The 23241-nt window shown below is 34.5% G+C and overlaps 2 protein-coding genes across 5 annotated transcripts in view; one reads left to right on the top strand and one right to left on the bottom strand.

Moving 5' to 3' along the window:
- The window catches only part of LOC126965039 (poly(rC)-binding protein 3), a 137176-nt gene that overhangs the window by 16047 nt on the left and 97888 nt on the right, over window positions 1–23241 (bottom strand). For 2 of the 4 annotated variants that reach the window (XM_050808469.1, XM_050808467.1), the window contains exons 1-10: window positions 16138–16302; window positions 15532–15743; window positions 13827–13883; window positions 12904–13020; window positions 12193–12345; window positions 10875–10982; window positions 9438–9557; window positions 3842–3935; window positions 3101–3222; window positions 995–1149 (exon numbers count right to left, since the gene is read on the bottom strand). In XM_050808469.1, the coding sequence (XP_050664426.1) occupies window positions 995–1149; window positions 3101–3222; window positions 3842–3935; window positions 9438–9557; window positions 10875–10982; window positions 12193–12345; window positions 12904–13020; window positions 13827–13883; window positions 15532–15612 (1007 nt within the window). In that variant the 5' untranslated portion in view covers window positions 15613–15743; window positions 16138–16302. Of the gene's footprint in view, window positions 1–994; window positions 1150–3100; window positions 3223–3841; window positions 3936–8165; window positions 8662–9437; window positions 9558–10874; window positions 10983–12192; window positions 12346–12903; window positions 13021–13826; window positions 13884–15531; window positions 15744–16137; window positions 16303–18819; window positions 18871–23241 lie in introns of those variants that run through there. The other 2 variants (XM_050808468.1, XM_050808470.1) reach the window with 2 other exon arrangements.
- The window catches only part of LOC126965076 (ELMO domain-containing protein 2), a 250333-nt gene that overhangs the window by 190212 nt on the left and 36880 nt on the right, over window positions 1–23241 (top strand). The gene's annotated exons all lie outside the window — the stretch shown is intronic.

Here is a 23241-nt window from a genome sequence, read left to right as displayed (position 1 = left end):
GAAAGCAATTATTGTGAAAAAGTATGCCTCAAGACTTGAGAACGGGCGCAAGAAACTCAGCGGGCCGTTTTTTTCATATAAATATCATTACAATGTAATATACAATATAGTTTATTATTTAACATCCTGAAGGCGGTCGCTCCATTCCCAATCTGTATTATCATAATACCTAATACTTAATATTGCATTATTCGATCGTCATTTGTTGCTTTAAATTGTTTGAGCAAGATAATAGTTCTTTAATTTAGTAAGCTTTACTCACTCTTTCTGCGAATTGGTGATACACTACAGATTTTATTATATTTCAAACCTTTTAAAAATATATGTAATCCTAATAATCACTAATACCTGTACGCTCATAAACATATTAGCCAATTTAAAAAGAATAGTGATGTGCATAATGTCAATATCGAAACAAGTATCAATACCATCTACTAGGCTCCGTAGACTGTGTTATATTTTATAATAAACTCCCAAATGATATTAAAATATTACCAATTTAAAAATTTAGTTGGAAAAAAATAATATTTCTAAATTTTTTGTTAATAAATTTTGTTAATAAATATTGTTATACTCATTTTAATGCTATTGTAACTTTTTTAACTTCATCCCGAATTGCACTAAATAACTTAAAGTTTTACAGTGAATAAAGATTTTTGGATTGATTGAAATTGAGTATCAATAGATAAATTTTGAAAGGTTTTTGCGTCCACATGAGCGAGGCATTTCTCCGTTAAAAATAGTTCTATATCAGAGTGTTACAAAAATTCTCCAAACAGTAGTATTAAATTATCTTATGGAGATGCACAATTGGCATGTTTTCGAAACGTCCCAAAACAGGTATTGAAAAATTAAAGGAATAATATGGGATATCAAAAAAACTGATTAAAAAGGTGGACCAAACTAGGTAAAGACATTTTGACAAGGCTTTCGGATGGAAAATATTGAAGGATATTGTCTCTTTAATCTAATACATTCTTCCGTAAGGACTTACCTCATATTGATCAGGTACTGCGCCAGGGCTACCGAGTCAGGGTTGCCAGTGATGGTAATAGTGCGGTCAGTGCTACCACCCTCGCGCTCCTCGCAGTTGGATATCCTGATCATTGCGCCGGAGATCTGACGGATTTCAGCGATTTTGGTACCGGCCTGTAAAATGGATTTTTGTTCCAGTAAGTTAAATTCAAATTCAAATATTTTTATTTAAAATAGCATGTGACATCACTAATTTAAAGTGAAAAACTACCACCCATTCCAAAAATAATGCCTCAGAACTGAGAAGAATGGGCGCAACAAACTCAGCGGGCTTTTTTTTCTATCAAAAAATATGTTTACAAAGTAATATTGGACAGTTAAACTTATTATTTATTAGCCTGAGGGCCGTCGCTTCATTCCGAATCTGTGGACTCAATAAGAAAGTCATTTATGTTATAGTAACGTTTACCACACAAACGTCTTATAACAATTCTTTTGAATATCGTAATACATTTGTTTTGAACATTTTCTGGGATCTTTTTGTAAAATCTTATACATCGCCCCACAAAAGACTTACTAAACTCGACTTAGCAGAGTAGTAGGCATAATAAGTTTATGTTTGTTCTTCAAAAGATACACCAAACCGAAAAAACATAATAGAAACAGAACTTTTTGAGAATTGTAGTAAAACATTAAGAACTTAATATTAAATGATAGTCAATGAAGTAATTATAGCTGATATGAATTTTATTATCCAAATATAGCACCCGACTTTATACTTATCTATCTACCCTTTGATATATTGTGAGCATAAATTGTAAGGTCAACGACCGCAATTATGTCTGTTACGCGACTGGAAAATTTTATAATGTCTATCACTACCAATATAACTATTCTTTAATTTATGTTTCCCTATTGTAAAAATAAAAATATCCTCTACAAAGCGACATAGATGGCTCTCCAGGGGTATAAGAACTTGCTTTAAAATTAAAAGGAAGCTTTTGTGGACGTCAAGATTAACTAAATGTAAATCAGCTATAATTAAATTAAAGGTTTATTCCAAAAGATTAAAAATGAATAAGCCAATGAAATAATAACTATTGTATAATTGATGTTAATTTAAGTTCGCTTGGGATGTACATCCATTTTTAGTATCTTAATATATATAAATTACGTGACACGTTGTTTGTCCGCGATGGACTCCTAAACTAATGAACGATTTTAATGGAGTGCAGTTTAGTCCAACTTGAGAGATAGGATACTTTTATTTCGATTTTGGACCCACAATTATTTTTATTTCCAATATTTGTTTTGTATGAGACATGTATGGACATATTTTCTATGAGAGAATTTATTGACGCACGGTTTGACAGTTCCGCTGTGAAACAATTTCATTATAACAACAGGGAGCATTTATTACGAAATAATTCTTGATGGTTTGAAATATTATGTGCAAATTCCTATAAAAAAGTTTTTATTTTATTATCTACAGAACAACGTCTGTCGGGTCGGCTAGTAGTACTGTATATTATAACTGTTACAGACATTAAAATGTGAACTGACGTGAACTGACTAATAAGCCAACAACATCTTATTATTACCTTATCTTGCAAATAAAGATGATTTGATTTGACCACCGAAAAGCTCTCAACAAACATGGTAATATTATTTGGTATTGATGCATCTTGATTATAATTGTCTTTTATCGTTATCATTCGAATGTATATTTTAGAAGATATCAAGATTTAATGTTGCTGCCTTCGACCTGATTGTTGGGTGCTTTTCTTATGGACGTAGCCCTTTCGCACGTCACATCCAAATCAAAATTTGTATTGTGTAAGATATAGATGCCAGCTGTTTTGGCGCCAAACCCGACGCGGCCACTTGAGACGCTATAGCCACTTGTGTTTACATTAGCCGAGGTATCATTATGCGGTTTATGTTACGGATGGATGAAGGTGGAATTCGGCGGCAGGAATCAGGTGAAACAGCTGTTCGGAACACTCCCCGTGATAAATGCGGTTGAAGACACACAATGAAGCGACGTCTCTACGCAACGCCAAGTGATCCAGCCGTTTCCAGAGTACTGGGTCCCCGACAATTCGAGCTGCTGTGTGATAGTTACCTTGCCAATGATGCAGCCGATCAGCTCGTTGGGCACGGTCATCTCGTGCGACTGCTGCGTGGTGGGTGGCTGGTTCCGCGCGTTGGTCGTCCGCAGCTGGGACCCCGCTAGAGCCGCCAACGCTGGGAGAGCGCACACTTGACCATTTAATCACACCATTACGTTAAACAATCCGTTATGTTTTTTAAATGAAAATAAGGGACCAGACGAGCTGCCCATTACGATGCAGTGCCACTCAGGGTTCATGAAAATACCCCAAAAACCCTAAGCGGAATTATAATTACGCTCGTCACCTTGAGACATAAGATGTTACGTCTCATTTGCCCAGTAATTTCACTAGCTACGGCGCCCTTCAGACCGAAACAATAATGCTGCATTACTGCTGCACGGCAGCAAAAGGCGCCATTGGTGTACCCATAATCTAGCCGGCATCCTGTACAAATCAGCCTTCCACTGGTAATGGTTTAGTAGTTTATACATACTGTAAATCATTAAATCATATATGTCCTGTATGCCTATTCAGTTTTCCAAATAATTTGTACGTTTTTTCGACCCTTTGTAAGATATACGTCACTCGAACGGTTGGCTCAGTGTGAAGAGCGCTCGGACGCAACATGACAGGTCGCGGGTTCGAGTCCCGCATCGTTCATAAATTTTGGTTATAAATTTAATTTAATTTATCCCAGAAGTGAGTGATATCACTTTGAAAATAACAAATTCTTTTTATTTATGTTATGTTACCTGCTGGACTCAATCCTCCACTATTAGCCGGTCCGAGACCACCCAGTCCAAGTGCTGCCAACCCAGCTAAAGGTGACTTAGCCAGTCCACCCATCTACAAATGATTAACAATTCGTATTAACTATGTTTAATACACATACACCAAACATAAACATTGTTGCTAAAGTGTACAACACCACATTCTAGAAACAGCATTAGCAAGTTGACATCAAAAATATTACAATTTAATTTCATGAAACTTTAACACGACACAGAACAGCTCCAACTGCTTGTTTTCTCCTCTTCTGGCATGGTTGGGATAGGAACTCTGGATAGGGAAACCTGGCTAGAAATAACATGATAAATTGTGATACAAAATTCAAAATCATTTAATACTGAGCTCATATGGACATCTAAATTACAATATTCTTTCAGGTACAAGAAGTAATATTTGAAGTAATAGAAAACCACTTTGTGAGCCTTTGAATGGTGCTGCCCATTGATTTAGCACCCTAATCAACTATGCCATATTAATTAACATTGTGAATGATGTAAAATTAAACATTATCCCCCTTATTCATAATGGTCCGCTAACTTTAAACAACCGCATAGGAGTGTTTTTTCTCATTCTGACTTAGGTCAATAGAAGAAGACAGAGTGAGAATTAGCAATACTTTAAGTTAGCAGACTATTATGAATAAGGGGGTATAACATTACATCATGCTTTAGATTATAAAAGAAAATATTGTTATCACTTTTAAACAGGGGATAGATTAAGGTGAAGACAAAAATAGGAAAGGTGCAGTAAAGGATATTATATACCAATGTATGCTAAATGTTGATAAAAAATTCTGAGTGAAATTGATAAATTTAAAAGCATTTGTCTCGGTGATGCCAGAAAACAAACAGATACAGCTAGTCGTGATTACACTAATGAAATAATATAACAATTCTAATGATTCATATATATTTATCTTAACATATGCCGAAAATAACAAAAGCTTACTACAGGTCGTCTAACAAGCAAAAGGAAATAACTTGCAAATCTTAGATTAAGGATTGGTCTCCGCTGCGCTGCAATTAGATACCGCACTACCAAAGAACAATAGCTTTTTTATTGCAGCAACTATTACATGCTTGTGTGCGTGGCATCTTGACACTCAATGGCATCTTTCAAATTTGATAACATAAGCTTCGTGTTATTTTACATTGAAATTAATAAAATACAAAATAATTACTGATGATATGTAATCCCATTGTCTTTCTTATTTCTTGTAGTATTATTTTTACATAATTTTACTACGCAACCAGACATTTTAGTTTCAATTATTAGCAAAGTTTAACAGAACATGTGGCACGTCAACGTCTCACATTGTTCGAGTCTGGCTCGAGTACGACCATTTGGGCGTAGTAAAAGTTACCGCACCTTGCGACTACGCCTGCGGTATCTATTTGGAGCGCAGCGGAGACCAATACTTAAACTAAGGTGCAAATATACATTTTCAATCAGGTACATTGTTCAAAAAGCAGATAATGGCAGCAAAAAAGTGAAAAATTAAACCATAACACCGGGATTTACTATTGCTATTTCTTTAGTAGCAGAGGGTAATTCTACAGGGGTCACATTTATAATTGGGGTATGGGGCAGCACCAATCATATTATACCACACATTACACCAACCTCATAGAAACAACAAAGTAATCGCCAAAATATATGAAAAATATTTAAAAAATCGTAAGATTTTAATACAGTCCATTTTAATTTACTGATTTGTAAACTGTACACAATGGGCAAGTGTTGTGAATTTTGTGGTCGGGTACTCAAGTTGTATTTACTTTAAATTTATTTTTAGATATTAATATATTTTTTTTTTAAATTTGAATACTATACATTGTACCTTCTTAGCTGAGATTCAGTCTTTTTACCAGAACACGTTGTACTTAAATGCTTGAAAAATATCGACTAAAAATAGATTTAAGTAAACAATTTGTTATGTTTTTAAAGTACCCACACTTCTAGGATTAATACACAAATAAAATTTTGAAAACAAAAATTTATGATCGATACGCGACTCGAACCCACGACCTCTCGCGTTCCGTGCGAGTGCTCTTCCAACTGAGCCAACCGTTCAGCATTGTACGTAATATTTTGTTTTCAAAATTTTAGTTGTGTAAAAATAAGAATGTTATTCGTTGTTTGTAGAGGAATACATTCCTCATTTAGTAAGAAGAATTAAGTGTGCATGTATTGCCCTAGTGCTGGGGTGAACGATCACAGGGCGGGGTTGTTCTATGAGGTGGTGTCGCGGGCGGGGTCCGAGGGGTGGGTTGGTGGGGGGGGGGGGGGTCTCGGGTCGGAGACTCACAAGGTGGTCGTGCAGCGGCGGCAGCAAGTGGTGCGGCGGCAGAGCGCCAGCCAGAGGCGGCTTCATCTCCAGCAGGGGGAACACCGGCGCGCACACCGCCTGACAACGCCGCACTTACACTAACAAGATACTCAACGAGCTCACCCTGACCTAACTTTGTTGTGAATACATTCAACCCCAGTTAAGTTTATTCTATGTAATCATAGATGGCGCTGTACTTTATTGCGAAATCAATGAAACGCACTATCAAGGGTTAATCTAATATTACCTACTATGATTAATTTTTATGTGTCCTAACCATATTGTACTGTATATATTAACTCCAGTAGATTAAATACATTACTCACGGAAGTAACGAAATACGCGCCTTTATCCCACAATTGCGTTATTATACATCGAAAATATAGTGTTATAACGAAATGATAAGCCCTTATTTATAATTATAAAGTCCGGCACACAGGCACATCCACAAATCAGTTTCTCTCCAACTGTATGTCAAGCCTGGTCTGACCAGAATTTGTTTGCTATCATGTAACCAGGAATTGTTAGTAAATTAACAAAATGTTTGATCCTTATGCATCGAGTTGACATTATAATAATAACAATATTGACACACTTTTACACAAATTATCTTGTCCCAAATGAAGCATATAGCCTGTGTTATGGGTGTAAGACAACAATATATTTAACACAATATACTTTCTTAAACTTACATAAATACATATAAACATCCATGACTCGGAAACAAACAACAATATTCATCATATAAAAGCTTGCACCTACCGGAATTCGAACCCGGGTCCTCTAGCTTAGTAGGTAGGATCGCTAACCACTCGGCTATACACGTCGTCGGAAAAATTGTTTGGAAGTGGACAACCTTAACCACCCATTTTTCACATAATTACACACACAGACAGACATCCTGTTCGCATAATATTTTTATTTGCCATATTATATTTTTATAGACTTTAATTGTGATCCCTAGTTTTTGGTACTGTTAATATTAATTGATATGGAAGAGCGTTCTGGCACAGGTGTCACCTCACTTAATAGAAGGTCACATCCACTATAGTTTGTACCATTTTTGTTAATGAAATAAATATTTTTCATTTTTCCGTACAAAATATCTCTCACTGCAAACTTGTTTTTATGAAAATAAGGGACGTTACGAGCAGGACATTCAGTTGATTTTTATTGATACGCCCTGCCCATTAGTAGAGTCGCTCTGGATTCTTGAAAAACCCAAAAATTCTGAGCGCCACTACAATTTCAAAGTTATATGTCCTTACGGCAATGTCAGCTTCTGAATAATATTTTACATCAAATTTTAAAATTCATAATATTCCTTTCATTTCTGATGCTATGTTATGTAGCAATCAAATGAGCCTTATGATGTAGCCTTTTGATAGGGTATTATAAATCTACAGGGTATTTTTTTAAGTGAAAACTTTTTAGCGGCGTTGAGCACTTTTCTTGGGTTGGGTTAAACTCGCGTCAAGACACGTGACCCTGATCGAAAATTCGTAAGACAGTCGTTGAAATTAATTTTATACAGTGATTAGTTACCAGGCGATCATAATTGAAGAAGAGATTGTTATATGTATCGTTGGTGTTCGTGTCCCCTCCACTCGTGTTTACTTATGGTGGGAGTTTGCTTGGGCCTTAGGGTTGTACGTGTTTGTGCGAAATATAATAATAATAATATCTGAAGTAAAAACTTCTTTAGCGGCGTTAACCACTTGTCTTGGAATGGGTGTAAAATGTTAAACTCGCGTCAGTACACGTGGCGTGATTGAAAATTTGTAGGTCGTTGAAATTATGGATAAAAGTTGATTTTTCTGAGAGATAATCCTTTTTATGTAAAATAATTGTAATAGTTCTGCAGTATTACATTTTTTATGTGATATAAATTGTCATTTTGTGTACGATAGTGCAATAAATTATTATTGTATTTATCCACATAAATGCTAGTACTTTTATACTGATTAATAAAGCAATTCCCTAAGCATTAAAAAATATTTAAAAATGCACAACGTTAATGTTCTAGTTTTCACTTCTGCCGGCACTCCCGAAGTGCAACCCGTAATTTTTTTCTCATGTTGCAGGCTCGATTCCCGGTCCGGAAATACTTAAAAAATCTATTAATTTAAATTAATGAAATTAGATTTCAGTTTATTATCTTTATTATCCTTATAACTATTGCAATTACTATACCACAGATGCTTACTATTACTACTACATAGTTTCAGAACTATGGAGAGAGGTTGAGTATTTTCTGATTTGAGAGATTTCAAAAATTTGAGTCGAGTCATTCATAAAGTTTTCTTAATTTCACGATTATGATGTTCTATTGAAGCAACAATCCAAAAGTTCAATGACAAATATTTTCAGAGTTTTATTTTCAGTTTCCAGGAAAGACACAGCAGCATAATGTTATATTGATTTGAGTTCAGCTTATAGGGTTGCCATATTACCCTGCAAAGAAGTATAATATTGATTTCTTTAGATCTCTTTACTCTGAACACCAGTGTGTTGCCAGTGATGACTTACGGTACGCAGACGTGGTCGCTAACTATGGCCCTGATGAGAAAGCTCATAGTCGCTCAGAGGGCAATGGAAAGCGCTATACTCATAGTTTCCCTGCGAGATCGAATCAGAAATGAGGAAATCGTAGGAGAACCAAAGTCACCGCATAGCCCAAACGATTGCGAAACTGAAGTGGAAGTGGGCAGGGCCATAGTTCGACGGACTTTTTTCTTATTGAATCTACTGCAACTTCGTAAAGTGTTGAGCTAATGAGAAGAAGTAGCAAGAAACTCATTGCCACTCTTTTATATCAAGATTTACATTTTTATCATTGTACAAATTATTTCAATTACAATATAATAAGTAAAGTGCATTTCTATTCATAAAACACTCGTACTTTTTTTTTTATCATAAACAAGTTTCTAAGTAAATAACTAAACATTTTAAACAAACATAGTGCAACCAGTCATCACGAATCAAAAGTAAACAACTACATCAGATGAAACGAAGTTCACCGGGTCAGCTTGTCAGACATAATATAAGTGTGGATGTGCCTCTATGTGCCTTTATTTAAATTAAACATATATAAAACAATCAAATGATTGATTTATTTATTGCCTTGAAGTCTTAAGTTGCTATGATTATAATACAGAACCTAATATTCCATTGATACTATCAAAATAAGAAAATAATGTATAATTAAATATTATTTTCTTAAAACTTACATCTTGTGCAGGCACAGCATAGTTTCCTTGAATGGTGTACGCTTGTCCACCGGCTAAGATAACCGGTCCAGCCACATTCGGCTTTGGTCTGTACGGAATGGTTGCGCCTTTGGGAGGACTCTGTAATGTTATAAATATTTTTATCTACACCCATGCTTTAAATTCTCTATTAAAAATTCTAAAACAGCTTATTGCCAACATTAAAACACCCAATGTCCTAATAACCATATTACATCATCCAAACGAGTGCTGTAATCATGTGATACTTAATTGGACGTAATTCCAGAAAAACGTTCCAAACCACAATCATGTCGAAATTGAGTTAAGAACACAAAACTCACAAAGGTCACATGATTCATATTAACGAACTGACAAGAGATGGCAGCCTTACTGTCACTCTCTAAATGACATCATGACTTAGTAGCCCAACCCACATGTATGGAATGCATTAATATTTATTAAACTTTAAACACCAATTCCTTAAAATGTGATGTTTGTGGCTTGGAACATACTTCAGGAACTACATCCAAATTGTGATAATTCACAAACCCACATTCATGTTTTAATACCCCATATTACACAACAGTTGCATAAATAACTATTATTAATATTATTTGTTTCGAGAATTACCTTTAAAATTATTTATTTTCGATTTCTTATAAATCGATTTTAATTACATAAATAAAATTTTGTTTTCAGTTTTGTGTTACTAATCCCAGATGTGGGAGTAATCACTTTATAACAACAAATTGAATCAAATTTAAATTCTACTGAATAAAATCTTTTACACACGACCTAGAAGTTTATGCAGTATACACACGTACTACAGTCATAATAGGTTTGAACAATTTGTCACTTTTAAAGTTATATCCCTCACCTCTACGAATAATTGTACAAATGAAATTCATAAACAAAATTTATGAATGATGCGGGTCTCGAGTTCGTAACCTCTCTGCTTCCTTTCCAACTGAGCCAACCGTTCGGGTCACGCATCGTTCATAAATTTTGGTTACAAGTTTATTTTGCATAATAAGGTTGCTTGCATAACACTAATTAAAAATAAGACATTTGTAGAACTTTGTCTCATTTTGCAGCCAAAAATTCATTAACATAAAATTTGCCATTGCCATTATACGATTATATATTTATAGGATATAAATACTACGTAATAGGGACTGCCTAAGTAAAAATTGAAATTTAGTTTAGTATGAAACATGCATTTGACATAAGTTTGAAATAGTAGTAATAACAGTATCGCGCTTGGCCACACAGTATAATCTGGATAAGTTTGAAAGCTTACAGTTGCTTATAACATAGTGGATTTCGGCTGCCTTCATTTTTTACAAGATTATAGCTGTCAACTGTCAATGACTGCATGTTTCATACAATCAAGTGAATCACTTTTTTCTTAGAGAGTTTCGCTAGCCTGGTCCTTACCTCCAGCATGACACAGCAAATATGATAGATACATTGAGTGATTGCGTCACAACTTCCAATTATTGTAACTGCCCTTTCAGTTGAGTTTGGGAGCATTTCACTGGCAACCTGAAATATATATAACATGTTAACATCGTCCTTTAAAATAGATAGCCCATTGAATAAGCAAGACAAAGTGGCAGAATAGATGTTCACATTAGCCACAGATCAGACACCTTCTGGGGTCGGCAAGTTCTTGAGTGGGACTGCGGCTTGGAAAATTTAGAGTAGGAAGTGATGATACACACAGAGTAGCAACAGCTGGATAAGAACAATGGCTTGCGAGAGAGCCTGATAATAATGAAGTTTACCATAGTAAGACTAATTTTTGTTTTTTTTTTTGTTTTGGTCTGGTTGGAAGGTGTTAGTTAGTTTAGCTGGGCTGTGTACACTTAGCCTCTTGATTGGGCTTATTGTGCGTTTTCATTTGTCTTCTTACTCCCACCAGGCCACATCATTCCAGAAGTCTAGCAGCCTTTTTTTAGTTTGTGCAGGCTGGGAGTGATGCTGGTGATTGGAGTATTTGTGCCCATTGTTTGGGCACAATCCTGCACTTCATAAGCATGTGTTCTGGTGTTTCTTCTGCCTCCATGCATCCTCTGCACAAATGGCTGTCTGTTACACCTATGATAGATAGATGCTTGTTCAAGGGACAGTGACCAGTGAACACACCTACTATTTTACGTATTTTGTCCCTAGTTGGAAGGCATAAATATGTGTATAATAGGTTTTAATGCAACCTAAAAGTGTAAAGTGGCTCTCATTATTTTAACAATATCTCTGATATTATGGCTTAGAAACACCTCACAATAAGCTCATTCCTATATTTTTATTTTATTTTTTTATGAAAATAAGGGACAAGACAAGCTAAGCTAAGGGACAATCAGCTGAACGTCCTGTTCATCTGATGGTAATTGATACGCCCTGCCCATTACAATGCAGTGCCACTCAGGCTTCTTCAAAAGCCCAAAAATTCTGAGCAGCACTACGATTGAACATAAGATGTTAAGTCTCATTTGACCAGTAATTTCACTAGCTACAGCCCCCTACAGACCGAAACAAAGTAAAGTTTACATATTACTGCTTCACAGCAGAAATAGGCGCCGTTGTGGTACACATAATCTAGCCGATATCCTGTGCAAAGGAGCCTCCTACTGGAACTGGTTGTTATTTAAAAGAACAGTCTTCCAAATGATCAGAATGAAGCTTGTTTATGGAGTATGTTGCATTTGGGTATCATATATCAGATCAAACAGCTCTTCGGACGACTCATACATACCTGAATATTAGCTCCAGTTACATCGCGAATCTCCTTGATTTTGGAGCCTCCTTTCCCGATCAGCGACCCGCACTGTGAAGCAGGCACGATCAGACGCAGAGTGATTGGCGCCCGGGACCCGCCGCCGCCGCCCTCATTGAACTGAGAGCACCACTGAAATATACAAGTGTCATATAAGTCATTCATTTACTTTGATCAAATTGATACCTCCGGAACTCACTTTAATTAATTGCATTTTAATCTGGGTGTATTTACAAGGCTTTCAGATGACACTTTGTTTATTATTAGAGATGTGCCGTTTATGACTTTGGCCGATTAGTCAGCTGATATAAAGATCTCTAGTCGGCATTTTTGCATATGCCAACTCTAAGGTGATTAATTACATATAGCTTTTGATATAGTTTTCTATGCACTTTTTCAACACACAAAGTAAGAATGCCGGATAGTCGGCGTTTTTTTCCGAATAATGGCCGACTATGTTAGTTGCCAGATAGTCGACTTTACCAACTAGTCGCCACATCTCTAATTATTATTTAATACATAAAAGGTTTAAATATACCCAGAAATTTATGGAAAGCTTGTGGAAGGTACTTATTATTCTACTAAGCTTATTAGAATAAATGGATTTGATTTAATGTGTCTTTGTATGGTTGTCTCTGTAGCCAATGTACTTATGACATTCATTTTAACATGAACTATAATACAACATACCTCTTCAAATTTTTTGCAGATAAGTGTAAATGCTTTAAATATAGCAGTGATGGTGCCAGTGACTGTAACAATCCGTTCAGGGCATGATCCATCTGATATATTAATTTTAGCGCCAGACTGTAAAGAAGAAAAAGTGTATAATATTAATAGTAGTAAACGAAACAAAAGTTGTTGAAAAGTGAGCCTTTACATTGGTAAATGGAGGTAGAATCATTCAAAGTTTTTTAATCAAAATAGGATACCATATCAATTATTGACCGTCAAAAACTACCACCCATTCTAAAAAGTATGACTCAGACCACTAACTAGTAAAAAAGAAGGACTCCGCACCATGATATTAGCAAGTGAAGCACCTTTATGCTAGTGTGTATGTGGTTACGGGGTATACCAGTTACACAATTTTTTCTACCTTAAATAATCATATATCCACAAATACTTTTATATTATTGTTTTTACACTTTTTAACAACGCACGACCGCATTTTTTAAATATTTTATTGCGACGCAAACTGTTCTGTCACACACAATGGCAAATCTCATAATGGCGGCCAATCTGCTTGTATTAGTGTAAGTGTGTGCGTGGGGCTATGTATTTACACATTTACCGGCTTGTTTTGGTGCCCTACTATTTTGTAAGGTGACATGGAGTCCTTATTTTTTTACTCATCCCTGGCCTCAGACCTAAAAAGAAAGGGCACAAGAAAAACAGTGGGCTTCTTTTTTCTTAATATAAAATATGGTTACAAAGTTATATCATACAATTAAATTTATTATTCAATAGCCTGAGGGTGGGTGCTCCATTTCAAGTATGTGGTATCATTAAGAAAGTTTGGATATGTACTTTGACACATTGCTCATACGGTTGGTGAATGGCCTTGCCAAATACTACTTAATCATAAACAATAGTCAATCTTATGAACCTACCTCTTCCCTAAATCTTTTGACAATTTCTCCTTTCTTGCCAATGATACTGCCAACTTCCTGCAAAAAAAATTATAACATATTATATAACTTGATTAAAGTAAATGTGTAATATATCAGTTATATGATTTATATTGTAACATATGATCTTGTCTAGCATTTAAAAGCACAAGCCAAATGCCCACATAAATAGATTAGACAGAGATGTGTGTAGACAGTTTTATTGACATCGTTGTGGCCATCACTCAGCTCCTGGCAACGAAGACACTGACTCCAACAGTATGTGAACAATGTTTGTGCATTCGACAAGTTTATATCATGTATCTTCAATGACACAAATAGCAGAGACGACTCAACGATGCAAGTGAGCAGTTCAAAGCACTGTGATATTTATAAATAACTGGATTACTAATTATTATGAACACTACTAACTATAAAACAACAATATTGATATTGTTTGATTAAAAACTTTATAAAGTGTGACCACAGAAACAACACAAGCAAAGCAAATAAAGTAATATTAAGTCAAAAGAAAATAATAAAAAAATCACTCATTAAGAGCAAGACCTTTCGTACATAAATCAATTCCAAAACATATTGTGTAAATGACAAATAAAACAAATCAACATATTTGATGAACGAAACAAGTGCCAATAAATGGCTATGAGCCAATTAAACTACATATTGGATTTCAGCCAATTAAAAGTAACTCTAATCTAATATTATACTAACGTAACTATAGTACTAATATAACGTTCAACTCCAAGAATGCATTTGAAATTATATTAGAGCAACAATATACAAGCACTAAAAATGGCTTGCCAATGGATAGGAGCTTAGTGTTAAAGGCTACATTTGAAATGCATAAACTTATAATTTATTTTTGGAATTCTTGTATTTCTACTGAACTACTTCAAAGGAAGTTTTGGAATAAAATAGTGCAGAAGGATTAATAGTTATAATGAAAAAAAGGATATGTATATTCAATGTTTAAGAGGAAAATTTTACATTATTTTCTTTAATTAATATACATATTTAACATGTAGTCTGTAAATAGATCCCTGTGAGCGAAGTAACAGTGCTAAAACTATGCTTATGTTATATTTTTTAATAGAATTTATAAATAAATGTCTTTGCTATTTCTATAGGATATGCATAATTTAGTCTCAGACTGTTGAATCATTTAAATTTTTTTTTATCACAATAAGCTGTAACTGAGAACTGTAGATGTTTAAAGCTATTATTTATAGATATTCTGATAATTAACAGGGATAACATTTTTTAGTCATTTAAATTTTTATGTAGCATGACTGTCTACAACCAAGCTGCAGCTATTAGGGCAATACAAGAAACATTACATACATTTTGTACATGTAAGACATTGAAAGAAATATTTTTTTATGTAACTATGTTATAGTTCTGTTATGTGTATTAAAAAAATTTACCCTTTCTATGAATTCTATTAAAGATTATAATTAATATATATTCTATAAGAACTTCTAAAAGTTCCTCACAGCATAAAATATAATAATTTATACTTAAATTATGTATAACTACTAAATAGTTAGAACATGCTCACAAATACTGTATTTATTAAAGCATTTGAAGGTGTAAAGAAGAAGGTAAACTGCACAATAATAATGTAAACAAAAAACATTTAGATTCACAATAGGAAAAAAATATTGTATTAAAGTGCATGAAATCTTACCTTCCCCTGCATAATCAGTCTGATAGTGAGGGTGACTTTGGAGTCTTCCTCATGGAGAGTAGGGGCTTTATCCAGTTCCATGCTGGAGGAAGTATCCGATGTGTCTCGCGAAATTTTGGCAGCCTACAGGGCTACGTGTGGGCAGGGAACACTCCACTCAATCTAATGGCTGGGACTCTGGGGCTCTTGGCACGCACTGCAGGCAGGGTAAGCTGGAAAACAGGCGCACGTCTCAAGGATAGTTCAAAGGTTGCGAGCGTTTGAAAGGTGTGGGGCTTGTGCACGCTCCTTAATTATTAAGCAAAGCTAATTATCGTATATTTACAGTAATTATTGCTAAGAAGCGTAGCGGATTAAGGACAACTAAGTAAGTTAAAGGAGCTAGGAACTATGAGAACTACAGATCGCGGGTCGGACCGGTTGCGAGGTTGTAATACGAGCCCTCATAGTGCGGCTGTAGGGACCGTTACTTGAACTGAGCTCTAGTATAAACTGGTTACTGTTTCGCGACATAACCTTAGCATCACGCCTCATGGCTAGCCGACCGGGTTATCGATCCCAAGATCCCAAACAAATTTCAGTCAGACAATTTTGAAGCTCGCTTACCTCATAAGGTATTTTCTATACTAACAATAACATAACAATTACTCTTAAGATTAATATTATCACCCGATTGTTTATAAAATCACACTTATCACAATTTTTAATCACAAAAATTAATATTTGTATTAATTTCGACGCAAATGACGCGTCACTGTGAAGTTTGTTAGGTTATCAGAAGTCTGAGACTCTGATGACGTTTGACGTCATAATTGTCACTCGTCAGTTAAAACCGATTGTGATTTGTCAGATTAAGCCTTAGACGAAGAATATTGTCTATGATTGTGAAACTGTGTACTTTTTGTACCATAACCTAATTTTAGTAGTTGTGGAAGATCGAATTTTGTACCTTTAAATTTTTCATGTGACGGAATAGATTTTAACTTTATCTATTATTTCAAATTGACTTTGAGCGATAACAAATAGATAAAGAGCAATCTATTTAACATGATATTTTGTGTTACGGAACGAAACCCTTCATATGCGAGTCTAACTCGCATTTGAAGGGCTTTTGTCTAAGCGTCTTTAATAAAATAATGACTTTTCAAAATCAATTTTATCACCTTAATTATATAAACATAAATTTGGAATCTGAAATATTGTATGATGAAATATGACATATTTTTTACGAAAATAAATCAAAATTACTTCACCCATGTTGATTTCGTTTACTTGATACTCTGACATTGTTGCCAATTTCATGCCTTTTTTGCGTAGTTTTAATTTGTACATTTAAAGTAGTCTTATTTACACTCTATTCCACAAGTCAAACACTTAGTTCCAGTAGTGTCTTATATAATATGGAATAAGCAGATAGACGAACGTAACAAAAAATATTTCTTCTGGTATAAAACAGCATAAACAACTTATACATTACAAACAGACCCTATGTTGCATCGTACTGGAAACACTGTACATAGAAGCTCATTCCACAGTATGGTTATGCGATGTAGAAAGTTATTTGGAAACCAGTGCGGTAGAGGTACGCCACACATCCCGATGGTGGGGATAATATCCAAGTTTGTGGCAAGTCATGAGATGCTGAACCTGAGCGGCAGGGAAAAAGCCAAACAGTCCTTTGAAACACTCCCCGTGATAAATGGGGCAGAAGACACACAATTGACAACATGAAAAGTGATTAAGCCATTCACAGAATAGTAGATACTTGACTACGGTAAGTAAGGTACTCGACATTTAATTGTGAAGCTCTGCGTTGCACGCGGTCAAATGGCTCGTGGTGTCAGTGGGGTGCACCAGATCTGAGACGAGAGCTATACCTACTCCATGTGTTATATGTATAGCGCTAAAATGCGCTTTAGGTATTGAATTGGTCTATAATATTTAAATATATTATAGTCATTTCACATAAATAATTTATGACCCTCAATTTCCTTTAGGCCAATTTGACTTTGACTTTGACAATTACTTAAGATTTGGAGAAGTAGTGTTCTGATACTAGACAGAGCATTTATGGGAGAGTTGTCGAAGAGCGATAATACATGAGTCTTCTGGAGTAAAAGTGAACAAGGCTTTACTCGATTAAAGATATATCTTTCTGCATGGTTTCGAGAAGTAAAAAATATGATGAAAGCTTCGTTAGAACCGCCTTGCTTCATAGGTACACGGTCTAGCTTCATCCTTTCTTTTGATAGCCGCCCCTTCTCAGTGTGTTAGACACTGGCGATAGTCGTGCTGTAGGCGCATTCAGTAAAACCATTTGGAGTCTTGGAAGTGAATTCAGCGCTGTGATTATCAATTAATTCGTATTTTGTAATGTCGACTAAGTAGTACGTAAGTGGCAACACACATTTTGATGCGGAAAAGTTATGAATTACTTCTCTGTGATCAAACAATATAATATTTAACTAGAGAATGCGAAATTGTAGACTCGATATCAATAAGATATTATATCAGATATCAATATTACTTACTAATAAATAAATTACTTGTTATTTAGTCGAGTCAGTTGAGTGTCTTAAATTTGGGAACGACGTACCTAGAGTATTGCTCATTATTTATGAATTTCTGTTCATTTTTTAAGGGGTAGTTTAGCCTTTCTATATTATGTTGTGGGAATACTTTGATGCACTTCGTTATATTTTATAATTATGATAAAGAATGTTTTATTTGTATTTTTAAATATTGTTTGTTGTAGTGAGACTAAACGAAGAAGGCGACATAACCACATATTACTAAACTATAAAACGGGCAATTTGTAATCCCATTCTTTATTTGCCTGAAAATTATAGAATTGCCTAGATTCATAGGCGTGTGTTAACCTACCTTTTGTTTGTTACCTACCTAATATTTAAAGAAATTAGTATACGAAATTTCTTTATGTTATAAGAAAGTAGAATACTATAAATAATAATAATAATTATATAGGTATTTAGTTTTATCAGTTCCCGCCTTTACATCATAGTTTAAATTATACTAAATATAGAGTAGAAAAACTAAATATACATCGTATATTATTTATACATTTGTACCTCTCTTAAATTGCTGAATGATATAATATGAATAGTAAGTTATATCATTGATAGGGAGACGGAGAAAGTGATTTTCCCCATTTGATTTACAGCTCGAGCGATTTGCCTGCCAAAACTCTCGTAGGTACATTGTGACAAATGACAATTAGCATTTAGCCCTACTTCATAATCTATAATAATACCAAATAATACTACTTACATTTTGGTATTAGTTGAGTATTTTCCTATTCACCAGTGCCGTCGTCCAATTCTGTAAAACCAAAGTTTATTAGAAATTTTATAAAAAACGAAAAGAAAAAAAATATCGAGATGCACTGCCGACAGAAGTGAATATAAAGACCTCCACAAATAAAAGAGATGACCCCCAAAGTTGGTTAAGCTTAAGATTGGCACAGCGGTTGGGGCAGCCCTGTTATCCGTAGCGACAACCACTGTTAAGTATAGCTTACTACTAAGATTGATTATTTTTATGAATCTTATTGGGTATATCTTTTGCAGCTGACGTATCTCAATTTTTTGAAGAATTGGTGTTCCCAAAGAGATGCTACGCAAATATGCTATTACGCATTAGAGAACCACATTCAGACCGAACCTACCTACTCACATCACAGGCAACGCTAATATTAGGTAGGTATAATACGAATAATGCCTAAACTACTCGCCTAAGTCAACTTAGTTATTCTTTTGTGGGGCGATGTATGTTTTTACAACAATGTTCAAAACAAATGTATTACAAAATTCATAAGAATTGTTAAAAAACTTTTGTGTGATAAAGGTAACCTAACATAAATGACTTTCTTAATGATACCACACATTGGGAATGCCCTCAAACGAATACATAATATGTTTTATTGTACAATATTGCGATATTTTCATGAAAAAAAGAAGCACGCTGAGTTTCTTGCGTTCTTCTCAAGTCTGATTTATACCTTGGCGAATGGGTGGTAGTTTTTTACTTTCAATAAGTGATATAGATAGACTATTTATTTATTTATTTTATTTATTTATTTAGAAATACCAACATTTGTTTACATTGATGCGTTACATATTTATAATATAGACTAAATATAATGTGCTTAATGTAACAAACAATTACAGGTATCTACCACATGCTTTAATAATTTTCACAAAGTAAATATTAGTTTAAGGGAAAAAAAATATACGCTAACAAGTAATAATGGTTAAATGATTTTGTTTGAAATTATTATTATTTAAGATTATTATATATATATTATAAAACTAAGAAACTATGCTGTGAAAACGTCGAAAAATATTGAGTATAGAACTCTACTCTCCACTAACCTCTATTTTGAGCAATTCATGGACACTAACGCAAATCGCGAGTGTACAATATATCTCGTCAAGTACACTTATCTTATATTCCTGGTCTGTTTTTAACGGTTGTCTAACAGCAAGAGACTCTATCTAGACGTTTAAATATATCTAAGTCATTTTTGTACAAAAGTATCTGAATTTGAATTACTTTTATTATTTTGTGTTAACTATTTTTCTCACTATATCATATAAATAATTTTAATATAGAGGTCCCGGGTTCGAATCCCGGTAGGTGCAATCATTTATCTGATAAATATGAATGTTTATATCTGAGTCACGGATGTTTATTAATATTTATGTATGTTTAAGTAAGTATATTTATTTAATTAAAACAAATCTTATACCTATATTTACAATACTACGACTACATAAAATTAAAACTATCATTACGTGGAAGCGTACCAAGAATACTGGCAGCATTACCGCGTTGGACAGCAAGGCTGATCCAATATCAGTAAGTATATTGTATTTAATATATCGTTGTCTTAGACACATAGTACAGGCTATGCCTAGTTTGGGGCAAGATAATTTGTGTAAGAGTGTGTCAATATTATTATTATTATTATTATAAATAAAACAGTTTTCAGAATCAATTATAATTATAAATATTCAACATTCAAATATGTTTAGAACCCGCGATCCATTTACTCACGACTACTACCTATAAAACTAAGTTATTCACAGTAAGTAAATATGAAAATAACTAAATATCGCATAATTATAACAAGGCTGGCTTCAACGTTGGCACTCTCATTGTGTTTCGCATCATAAAGTAGGTAATCTGACTTAGCATTTAGTGGGCTTCGTTGGACAATTGATGACTTATAAGAAGTAATACCTATTGTGTGATAAATTGCCTTTGTTACCTACCTAATATTTAATGAAATTGTACACTAAATTTTTATATATAATATATAAAATTATCATGTCGCGGTGTTTGTAGTTAAACTCCTTCGAATCAGTTTGACCGATTATCATGAAATTTTGAGTGCATATTGGGTAGTTCTGAGAATCGGACAACATCTATTTTTTATCCCCCTAAATGTTATTGGGTGGGCCACGCCAATTCTTTTTTAATTTTTTTTTAAATTGTTTGATTATAAGTCAGCATTTAAAAATTCATAGGTACAACTTCAAATATTTACCTATCTACGATCAACAGTTACTTTTGTATCGCGATTTTAATATCGGCAATACAACGTTTGCTGGGTCAGCTAGTATTATATATAGGTACATAAGCATTTACTTAAACCATATAAATGTAAATGTCAAAATTGTCACTTAACAGATGACTTATAGACCTCCAGCGAATAAGTAGTGATTTAGTATTCATTGGAGCGACAGACGTAACACAAAGCTTGAGGGATATTCCTCAGAGACTCTTCCACAACCTGCAACTATCTCCATTATAATATTACTTTTTAAAGGTACCTAAGTATTTTAAGTAAACTGTCATTTTTATTAAATATATGGCAATAATTTTTCACTATGAGATTACTGATTTATTAGTATTGCGTTTATTTTGGACACAATTACTGCAGAAGTTTCAATATCCGAAGCGTTGCAAGCTTAGTAGGTACTTACGTTGCGATATAATGTATGTATGATAGAATCGTTCCGCAAGGAACTAGCACTCATAATATAAGTTAAAGTATGGGTACCACAACGACGCCTTATTCTGCCGTCAAGAAGTAATGTGTAAGCATTATTGTGTTTCGGTCTAAAGGATGCCGTAGCTAGTGAAATTACTGGGCAAACGAGACTTAACATCTTATGTCTCAAGGAGACGAGCGCAATTTTAGCGCCGCTCAGAATTTTTGGGCTTTCAAGAATCTTGAGCGCCTGCAAAAGCTGAACGTCCTGCTCGTCTAGTCCCTTATTATCATAAAAAAATATTTCTGATACAATTAAACAAAATACACTGAATCATAGTAAGACGGGCCCTCTGGAATACAGGCCTGAGTGTGCTAATAGGTTGCGTTGTCATCTTCAAAATATATAGAAAAATCTTATTTTTCATAATCCTTTTTTTAATTCCACCTTCGCACGACACGCCACAAGTTAGGATATCATCCCCACCATCTGGATGTATGGCTGTCCTCCACAGTGCGGTTTTCAAGGAGCTTTCTTCCTCGTCCTTCGAATGAGCTTCCTTGTGCGGTGTTTCCGGGACGATACGACATGGGTACCTTCAAAAAAAGCGCGTACACCTTCCTTAAAGGCCGCCAACGCTCTTGTGATTCCTCTGGTGTTGCAGGAGAGTGTGGGCGGCGGTGATCACTTAACACCAGGTGACCCGTACGCTCGTTTGTCCTGCTATTCCATAAAAAAATCCTATATTTCTGTTAACCCTTGAGGTTTAATTCACTCTAACACAACAAGTTCATGTAGTACACACCCATTATGCTAATAAACACGGTTTACCTAGGTTTCCATTTGAGTAGGAATGCGAATCCAGAATTTAGCAAGTACTAAGTTCAATTGCTCACACGAATTCCTGTGGCTGCACACGGGAATATACTATATTATGATGTCTTGGCATTACGATGCCTGTACACGAGATAACTATAACAGCTGTACAGGATTCTGGTGAATCATTCAATTAACGCTTGTGTTTCGTGTATGTAATTACTGAATTACCTAGGTATACATATTGTATTGTCTTGTCTATATTATATTTGTTAGGTCTATCCAAACAACTATCATAAATCTGTTCTAAACTGGATATTATGATGACGACTCCTATAGCCCAGTGGTTAGTGAGCCTGGCTTCTGAGCTTAGAGGTCCCGGATTCGAATCTCGGTAGGTGTCGACATTTATATGATGAACTTGCTGACCCGGCAAACGTTGTTTTGCCATATAAATTATATTTAGTGTTCGACCGACAACCACGACCACGAAAAAGTCTTTTCATTTTTCGGGTTAATATAATATAGCAACATTTTTTTTTATAAATTATAGCCTATGCGTTATTCTGGTGTGTAAACTATATTATTGTGATGTTTCATCAAAATCTATTCAGCAGTTTTTGCGTTAAAGAAGTACAAACATACATCCAGACATACAAACTTTCATATTTATAATATTAGTAGGATATAAATGTTTGTTTCCGAGTCATGGATGTTTATATGTATTAATATATCTTTAAGTAAGTATATTGTATTAAATATATCGTTGTCTTGTACCCATAGTACAGGCTATGCCTAGTTTGGGGCAAGATAATTTGTGTAAAAGTGTGTCAATATTATTATATTGAATATACTTATTATAAACGCAAATAAAAGA

This window comes from Leptidea sinapis, chromosome 6 (genome assembly GCF_905404315.1).
Source record: "Leptidea sinapis chromosome 6, ilLepSina1.1, whole genome shotgun sequence".
NCBI classification, from domain to species: domain Eukaryota; kingdom Metazoa; phylum Arthropoda; class Insecta; order Lepidoptera; family Pieridae; genus Leptidea; species Leptidea sinapis.
This window is presented reverse-complemented; position numbering and strand designations above follow the sequence as displayed.